Genomic DNA, 10,011 nt, shown 5'->3' on the forward strand with positions numbered 1-10,011 from the left:
GCTCCCTCGCCCACTCGCCGGTGGCGATTGTGGAGATGGTGGTGGTGGTGGTGGCGATTGTGGAGATGGTGGTGGTGGTGGTGGTGGTGGCGGTGGTGGTGATTGTGGAGATGGTGGTGGTGGTGGCGATGGAGGTGGTGGCGATTGTGGAGATGGTGGTGGTGGCGATGGGGGTGGTGGTGACGTCACCTGCCGCCACTAACGAGGTGTCCCCGGTTGATGACGAACTGGCAGACGTCGTCGCGGTGGCCGCGGTAGAGGCGCACGGGCCGGCGGTCGGGCCGCCCGCCGGCACCGCCGCGGCGCGCGTGCAGCCGCAGGGCGAGCACCTCCTCGGCCTGCGACACGAACAGCGCCGCACCGCCCTCCTCCAGCTGCAGCCAGGGCAGCAGGCTGCACGCGGCAGACACACGACCCTGCCGTGACGTGCGGCCAACGCACCATCACTGGGGCGCGTCACTCTTAGCTCGCAACTCAAACGTGGACGGCGCACGGGGGGCACGGCGGTGGGGGGGGAGGGTGGACGGGGGGGGTGGACGGGGGGGGGGTGGACGGCGGGGGGGGTGGACGGAGGGGGTGGCGAGCTGGCGCCTGTGACCGTACTTGTGCCGCCAACGCAGCAGGGACTCGCGCTGGCACCGACCTCGCCGCCAGTTCTGGGAGACTCGGACTCTCTCCTTCAGCGGCATGCGCACGCACCTGGGGGCACGCACACACACACCGCCACGGGCAGAGGTGAGATGCACACCTGGAGACACACCTGGAGGACACGACAAAAACTTAGAGACAAGAAACACCTTGAGATAAGAGACACACCTGGAGACACAAGAGACACCTGGGGGATATGAGACATACGGGAAGAACACAAAAAAAATCAATGGTTGTGACGTCAGCATGGCAGCTGTGCCAGGTTAGGTGCACTTGAAGGCCACGTGAATAGGGCCCGCACAGAGCACACAGCGTGGCTCGCTGAGCCCACCACAGTGGAGTTCCTAACAGGAGCTCCTTCACCAGGGCAGGGCCCTGGGGGGCAGAGGCAGGGGGGAGGGGGGCATCAAGGCCCGGGGTCGTGGCCGTGGGGTCGTGGCCGTGGGGTCGTGGCCGTGGGGTCGTGGCCGTGGGGTCGTGGCCGTGGGATCGTAGCCGTGGGGTCGTGGGTTGTGGGAGTTGTGTCGGTGAGGATGTGGCTGTGATTGTGACTATAGGGTTACAACTGTAGTGTTGCGGCCATGGGGTTGTGGAGTTGTGGGGTTGTGGCTTGAGGGGGTGGAATCCTTCCCTCGACGGCGCCCCCGCAGACCCAGTGCCCCGAGTTTACCGCGCGAGAGAATTCAGAGAAATGCGCGTTTCTGACGTTTTTAATTACGGCCAGGCTCATGTTAATCGCGTTCACGGCGCGCCACGATCTGACACAGAGGGCAGCGAGGCCTGAGAATGTTGGCTGTGCCAGGAATGAGACGGCGTCTGTTCAGGAATGACAGCCCAGATATAGCCAGAGCCATAGTCCTAACCACACAACCACGATCGCACAACCTCAATCCCACAGCCACATTCCCCATGGTGACAACAGTCATAACCACAACACCCATAACCACAACACCCATAACCACAACACCCATAGCCACAATCCCAACAGTGTGCATGGCTGGATGGGGAAATGTGTCTTGTGTCTTAGTGCCTTCATGCACTCTCTGTCTGCTTGTCTACCGGTCTGTCTGTGTGTATGTGTCTGTGTGTATGTGTCTGTGTGTCTGTGTGTCTGTGTGTATGTGTGTCTGTGTGTATGTGTGTCTGTGTGAATGTGTGTATGTGTGTCTGTGTGTGTCTGCCTATTCCATCTGATACAGATGCAATGGAAGGCTGAACGATGCCCAGGTGCAGTCGAGGAACAGCTCCCAACCATGTTGTGTGTGCTCATCTGCTAATTGCCACTCACTCTGAGAAGGAGTTGGAGACTCTGCTGCTGAAGCTGGAGAGTGTCACTAAGAGGTGGGGCCTTTCCATCAGCTCCACAAAAACAAAGCACCTGCTTGGGTATTTTGTGCTATCAAATACTCTACCTCCATCAGCTCCCCATGAGTAATGGGGTAGTTGTGGAGAGAGAGTGGAGGAGTTCGCATACCTGGCCTGTGTGCTTATAACAGGCAGCAGAGGTCTCACTCAGTCAAACAGCATTCTTGTCATCGGCTGCGTAATGCTGTTGTGTGGAAGCTGCCTTGCCCATCGCTCCACACGAACCTCTGGGTCTTCTTGGCCACAGTCACGCCCTCCCTTCTCTATGCTTGCAAAAGGTGGACCCCTTTAATGGAACATCTGCACCAGTGAGAAATATTCAGGCTAGCCTGCCTACGATCCATCCTGCTTTTGACCAGGCTGGATTGTGTGAGGATCTCACAAAACCTTTAAATATTTGTGCACAGTCCCATCACTGAACTCCTCCGGCAATCAAGGCAGCGTTGGCTGGGTCACGTAGCCTGCATCTTCAGCCACTGCATGCCCAAGCAGCTTTTGTTTGGTGGGATAGTGGGGGCTAAATGGGTGCGGCACGGGCTGGATAATACATGGTACAAGAGCATGTGAAGCTGAGTGGACTTGCCGATGACTGGTACCAGCAGTGTCAAGATTGGCTCTGTGGAGGAGGTTCGTGAAGGATGCTACGAGGCAGTTGGAGGCAGTCACCTTCCAGCAACAGCAGAGGGCAGAGAAGCGACGCTCACAACAATGAGCGGAGCACCGGGTGGATAAAACGCAGCAAACTGACACAGTGAGAAGTGCACGCGGTGCATCTTCCAGTCATCTCAGTCAACCCATAACACCTGGATCTGTCCCGTGACATCCTGTCAGCGAGCCTTCGACACGTCACCTGGCCTCAAATTGCACCGAGGCTGACACAAGCGCCGTGGTGACGTCACCGCTGCTTGCTGGCGAATGGCGGCTGTTGTCGTTGTTGTCGTTGTTTCTGTTGTCGCTGCTGCTGTGTCTACCTGTGTCTTTGCGTGCACAGGGAGATCACTGTCTCGAATATCGAACGTGCAAAGTAACCTGCGCAGGGCCCGGGCCCCCGGCCTCCAGCCCCCACACCTGCAGCCTCCGGCACGGTTCAAGGCAACGCGCAGCTGATAACATTCATCGGGACAAAATAACAGCGGCCCGTAAAAGGGAAACGATCGGGTGAATGTATAATAGCGTCTCGTATAAAAACCCTGAATAAGTCGTTCTGTATCAGCAATTAAACGGTAACCTTGAGACCGGGGTGCGCGCAGGCCCAACCCAGTCGCCATCGCCCTCCTCAGTCGTCACCCCGCGAGTGTCGTCACCCCGCGAGCGTCGTCCCTCGCGATCCGTGGCGAGCGCGTGCCCTGGGTGGCGTCGTGTGGGGGTGTCATGCCGACCGGAGCTCTGCGCCCTCCACCACCCAGCGCCCGTCGAACAGATCGAGTTGTGTCACTTGGAGAAACCCACCGCTTGATTTCGGGTTTCGAGGAGAGTGGGCTGTGGAGGAGCCCATGCCAGGATTGTCGATAGTACATTTGCTGGTTCGCTGGGAAAATCCCAAATTGCCTGGCGCGATCGTCATCGTCATTATCAACACAATCAAACCAATCATCATCGACAAGATCAACGTCATCATCATGATCAGAATCATGACGAGCAAACATCATCATAATCATCAACACAATCTTCGCTATCACAAGCATCATCATCACCATCAACACCATCACAATCATAAACATCATCACTATCACGGTCATAAACATCACTGTCATAAACATCATCAGTATCACCGTCATAAACATCATCACTATCACTGTCATAAACACCAACACCACCATTCAGGATCGCGGTTCAACAATCGACTCCTGAACACATTATCTACTGCTGCTGCACTGGCATTACTGTACTATTATGATAGACTTTGATGATGATTATAGACTCTGATGATTATTAGTATCCGCTCTCCCTCTATGAAACGGGTTGCACATGCACCACGGGCGACAGTCGTGAACTCTTGAACGCATCGCTGACGTGACACATCCCGGGAATTACCGACAATCGGCAGGTCAGCGACACGCAAATGTTGCGTGACGAGACAAATGGGAATTATCCCAACGGCAGAGCGACAAGACGAGGGGCAGAGAGAGTGAGACACAGGACAAGCGAGAAGGACATGCGGACGAGGTGAGACACTTGTTTGTGCTGTCGAATCGCGACCTCCAAACGAGACGAGCTGTCAAACCGCTGGGGTGGTGAACGTGCTCTGCCAGACACAAAGACAAAGATCTCCCGTAAAGCCTCTCACAGACTGTAGGGGCAAGTGCTGTTAGCGAGCACCTATGAAGGCCGGAACGGTACACGAGGGGGTGGGTGGCCAAAACCACATCTGACCGCCTTTGTCTCCCCAGTGGCGATGTTTACACACCACACCGGGTACTTATTTGAGGCTGAGTCGACCTAGGGGAGGCCCAGGACCGGTTCAGATAATCATCACTGGTGTTGGCCCTGAGAGGGAATCGAACTCGGGTCACCGGGTTCGTAGCGCAGCGCACTAACCGCTAGACTACCGCTCCCCCAGACACACATGCACACACGCGAGTACACACAAACACACGCACAGACGCACACACGCACAGACGCACACATGCACAGACGCACAGACGCGCACGCACACAGACGCACACAAAGATCCCCCCTAGAGCCTTAAAAGAGGCTGTTGGGGCAAGTACTGTTAGCGAGTAGCACCTAAGTCGCCCGGGACTGTGTACCTTTGTAGCGCAAAAGGCTCCCTCCGTGCACACAGACACGCAGAGCTAACGCCGCAGTCATACACTCCCAAGTGTCTCCTTCCTTCCTGAGCTACCAGGTCCCCTGGGCCCCGTGACCTCCGTGACCCCCTGATTCCCGTGGGGGAAGGGGAGGCGGGAGGGGGCGTCACGCCGTGTCAGCGCCACACGCCCGGGCTCTTGACCCGTCCGGAGGAGTTTGACCCCCAACCCAGGCCACTACGGAATCGCTGATTGCTTCCCCTGCCAACTCCATCTCCCAATTTGTCGTCCCCACACTGTGATCGCAGAGCCGTGAAGCGGGAGGGAGGCCCTGTGACCCGAAGGGACCCGAGACCCCAATTTAAGAGGGAACCTGACACCCTGGCCTCAAAGGGACCTGGTACCCCCAATCTGAAGAGGGGACATGGAACCCCAATCTAAGTGTGGCCCGGGGGACGACAGCGTGAAAGGGCAGCTGTGACCCCAGCCCCAGCGGGAACCTGGGCCCCAGTCCACGAGGGGGCCTGAGAGGAGCCCGGGGTCCCACACGCCTGGGGCCCCGGGGGGGTCGCTCCACAACAGCACAGCCGGGCGGGGTACAATCCCACAAATTAATGACCGCACTCTACTAATTACAGTACACCCTTAATTACCAATTAGCGGGGCTTTGATCTCTCACTGGATATGTTCCAGATCGCTGTGTAGACTGGACTAGGTAGGCACCTGACGAGCAGCAGCCCCAGCCATGGTGAGATATATCGTGTATGTGTGGAAATATTTTCACCGACCAAGACAGTCCGGGCTGAAATCAACCTCTGAAGTTACCCCCTCCACCCCCCCCAACTCTCGCTGTCCTCACCTATCTCCGACTCTCAACTCTCTCCTCTCACTCTTCATCTCACTCTACCCACCTCATCTCTCCGCCACGCCTCCCTCTCTCTCTCTCGATCTCCAGTTAGTAATTGCCAATTTCTACACAATCATCGCGCTCCAATCACCTGGTGCACAACCTTCACCGACGACGTGAGAGAGCCACACTGGCAGCGCCGCCGAGGTGTAAGCTCGGCCATTATGTTCCTGTTGATGAAGCCAATACGTAGAGGAGGAGGAGGTAGGGGCTGGTCTATGAACGGGGGGGGGGGGGGCACGGTGATTGAGAGTCGCAGGGGGAAGGGGTGGGGTGGAGGTTGCACCTGGGCCCCCAGTCACAGGGCGTTAACCGCTAATTGAAAAGGCAGGGTTAGGGTAGGGGGTCATGTTTGTTTTGGGGGGGTGAGGGGTTTGCCCCCCCACCCACCACAACACCTCCCGTGGGTCTTGCCTGGAGGCAGAGATGGAGAAAGATGAGAGAGAGGGAGGGGGGGAGACGAGAGGGGGGGGAGGAGAGGGGGGGCTGGAAGAAGAGACAGGAAACAGAAGAGGAGGAAGAGGATGGAGAGAGGAGAGGGGAGCGTGGTGAGAATAGACGAGGGAGATGGTGACAACCAAGAGAGAAGCGAGGAGATACAGAGGGAGACAGGCGAGAGGTAAGAGCTTAAGTTCACCAAGGTCGGGTTGATGGCCCGGGATTATATAGCGGCACCCAGCATACCACATCAAGTCTACCCCTCTCTCACACGATGGCTACAGCTGCGAGTCACGTGCCACCTACTCCAGTCTACCGGGCAGCCGAGGCAAGTTCAGTGAGAAGCTAAGCCCTGGGAGAGAAGAATGCGAGCACAGAGAGGAGAGATCGACGGAGACTTTCGTCAAGAGGGGCAGAGGAAAGAGGGAGAGAGAGAGCGAGAGAGGTAGGAGAGAGGATGAGAGCGAGGAGAGTGGAGAGCAGGCAGGGGAGAGGAGCAAGTGGGCGAGGGAGAGCGGCAGGCAGAGAGAGGGGGCGAGGGAGATGGGGGGGAGAGAGGGGGGGGGGGAAGGTGGGGGGGGGGAGAGGGCCCCGTGTCTGCGCCCCGGGGCCTCTCTCACGCCGAGGAGCGACGCGCTCCCGTGCGCGTCCCTCCTCACCTCCGCTGACCCATACCGCCCGCGGGGAGTTCCCACCGCCCGCGGGGGCCCCCCCCCCCCCGAGCCCCCACCCCCCCCCCCGAGCCCCCACCCCCCCCCCGGGCCCCCCACCCCCGGGCCCCCACCCTGAGGCCCCTAAACCCGCTTGCCCATTAGTCAAGCTGTGAAGACTCGAGTGTTTGAAGTTAGTCGCATTAACCACATTTTTATTTTATTTTAGACCGAGTCGAACTGGGGGAGACCCAGGGCAGGTGAACACCGCTCGCCACGGATGTCGAACCCGGGTGGGCAGGAGGGGAGCGCTGTGCGCGAACCACGCCAACGCTCCCTCCACATATAGAAGCGTACAGCCGACGATGCCCCGTATCGACTTGAGGAGACTGCTGGGGCAAGTGCTGTGAGCCTGCGTCTATGACAGTCGACAAGGCGCACGAGGGGTGGTGGTGTGGCCAGCACCACGCACGGCCGCATTTGTCTCCTCAGTGCTGATGTTTACACACCGAACCAGGTACTCATTTAAGGCTGAGGTCCAGGACAGGTTCAAATATGCACCACTGTTTATTGGTAATAAATGGGAATCGAACTCTGGTCGATGAGTTCAAAGCGCAGCGCGCTAACCACTGCGCCACCGCTTCCTCGTATACTCTATGAGGCACTCAAATACACACACAAAGATAAACATCCCCCTATACCCTTAATAGCCTGTTGGGGGGGAAACACACCTACTCACGTGCTAAAACGTACACACACACACGTGTACACACAGTGGCACGCCAAGATTAGACTTGCACATCCGCTCGCTGCCACGTGTTCGCTGCCACGTGTTCCCCGCCATCGCTGTCTCATCGCCATCACATGTCCTCCACGCTCACCAGCAAAACAGAGCCATCGTGAGGCAGCAACATCACCCATCGCAAGAACCACCATCAGTACGCTCAGACACCATCACCAGGAGCAAGCCATCACCACGATGCTCCCATCACCATCACGATGAAACCGTCACTGTCACGATGATTTATCCCACCATCACTACCCTCGGTATAAGTCAAGCACCTCACCATGACCATCACCACGGATTTCCCTCCACCAACAACACAATTCCACCACAATCACCAAACCCCCCACCATTACCATCCCCACAACCCCATCACCAAACCCCTACCATCACCACCCCCCACCATCTCATCTCCAAACCCCGACCATCACCATAAACCGCACCATCACCACCCCCCCACCACCACCATCACCACCACCATCACCACACTAACTCCACCACCCCTCCATCACGGTCAGCGCGAGACCCCGCGGCGGCTGCGGCGACGGCTCGCAGCTGAGGAGGCCGCGTGGCGTTGCGGCGCGATGGATGCAATTGCCTCCCAGCGCAGATTTCATTTCACTTAATTACATAGAAACACACAAACACGGCCAACACACGGTAACAACGGGGCAGAGAGCCACGAGTCGGGGGGGGGGGGGGGGTCGGGGGGAGGCACCCGTGGTGCATCACCCCCCCCCCCAACACTCATCATCACTGTGTTCCCACCATCACCCCCCCTCCCCCCAATAATCACCATCCATCACGAATCTCCCAACCGTCATCCTCATCGCAATACCCCCACAGTGACTTGTTCCTCAAGCACACCGCCACGTGGCCCAGGTGTGGTGGCTCCTCGGATGGCACGTGTGATCAGCCCCCCCCCCCCGCCCCCCCTTAGTGTCAGAGGGGGTCTCGAAGCTCAGATCCCCTCCCCCCATTCTAAATTCTCAAGTCACGTGATGCACAAACTATTTGCAATGGTTAGATGTGGCTTGATCACGTGTTTTAGCAACCTCTGGACCTATTTTATTTAGTGTTTGGCATTCGTTCAAAGTGTGTTTAGCAATGATTGCGCAGTGCCTCCACCCTGAGTTTCTGTATATTCCCTCCCACTTTAAACTTTCGGTGGGGGGGGGGGGGGTGTACAAGCTTGAGGCAGGGGTTAGTGGATCACTTGTGAATCGTTTTCTCGGCGGCGAGGTGGTGGCCAGGAAGAGAGATGGGGGCTGTATTAACAGGTTGGATTTGTGAACCCGTATGTGTGGAACTGTCAGTGTTACAACAGCTCGATGTATCAATCATCTGGGGAGGATTTCTGGATATTGCGGCTTCCACGCGCAAATATTCAACCTCCTTAACGCCCACCTGCACTTAGATGGGAGACTGTCTGGAAACACCAGGTGTTTTGGCCTTAGGTTGTGAGGTGGGCATGAGATGGCAGTACATATAAGATTGAATGATTCCCTGTGTGAGGCGCTTTGAGCTTTAACCCCTCGTATAGAGCGCGGTGCTGGGTTTTCTCCAGATCCTCCGATTGCCACACTCAGTCTCATTCATTCAACTGTCTAAGTATTCAAATGTAGCGGCAGGACCCTCCTGCAAACCAGCGTCTTGAGACTCCGTGAGGCTTTGCGGGGTGTAAACACGAGCCACTGTTGCGTGACACCGCGCACGGGAAACGCCGCGAGAATTCAGCAGCGCCGTCGACGAGCCCGAGCACGCGGTCGACTCCGCACCACGTGACCCACTCCGACGTCTCGCCGAGAGCCCGCCCACAGCGCCACGTGACGAGACCGGCCCCTAAAGCCGCACGTGATCGCGCTGGACCAATGGCGCGAATCCCCGGGCAGAACCGGGGGTTGGGCGGCGAGAGGAACTCGGGGGGGGGGGGGGGGCGCGGGGGGGTCGCGTGGTTCCTCACCGGTCCGTGCCGTCGTCCGTGATGCCCGTGTTGATGGCCATGCGCGCCACGCGCCTCCACACGCAGTCGCGGCCGCACAGGCGCCTCAACTTCCCGCTCGCCTGCGCCACGCGGCCGAGCGAGCGCGCGTCCAGGTAGGAGAGCAGGAGGAACACGATGTCGTCGGGCAGCTCCAGCAGCGACATGGGGCCCTCGCGGGCCCCCGCGGCGTCGCCCTCGCCTGGAATCGCGCCGTCCCGCGTCATCGCGTTGGCCGCCGGGCCGCGCATGCGAACAGGCATCGGCGAGGGCAGCCCCGCGGAGGCCACGCCCATTGCCAGGACCCCCAAGCGTGACCCCGCCCACTCTGCACAGCTCCGCCCCTCTCTATAAAGCCCCGCCCCCTCGCTCCGGCTCGCGTGCTCAGATTTAGCGTCAAACTGCGGGTGGAAGGAGCGGGGGGGGGGGTGCAGTGGGGGGGGTGGCGGGGGGGGGGGTGGCGGGGGGGGGGGTCGTTCAGTGACAGG

At 58.6% G+C, this 10,011-nt stretch overlaps 1 protein-coding gene across 3 annotated transcripts in view; it reads right to left on the reverse strand.

The window, feature by feature from the left end:
- Nucleotides 1–9,837, reverse strand: part of FBXW4 (F-box and WD repeat domain containing 4) — a 46,580-nt gene extending 36,743 nt beyond the window's left edge. For all 3 annotated transcript variants that reach the window (XM_078592920.1, XM_078592919.1, XM_078592918.1), the window contains exons 1-3: nt 9,506–9,837; nt 604–699; nt 190–393 (exon numbers count right to left, since the gene is read on the reverse strand). In XM_078592920.1, the coding sequence (XP_078449046.1) occupies nt 190–393; nt 604–699; nt 9,506–9,819 (614 nt within the window). In that variant the 5' untranslated portion in view covers nt 9,820–9,837. The remainder of the gene's footprint in view (nt 1–189; nt 394–603; nt 700–9,505) is intronic.
- Between the last annotated feature and the right edge of the window lie 174 nt (nt 9,838–10,011).

The sequence above is a fragment of the Lampetra planeri genome, chromosome 4 (genome assembly GCF_965212315.1).
Source record: "Lampetra planeri chromosome 4, kcLamPlan1.2.h2, whole genome shotgun sequence".
Taxonomy (NCBI): Eukaryota; Metazoa; Chordata; class Hyperoartia; order Petromyzontiformes; family Petromyzontidae; genus Lampetra; species Lampetra planeri.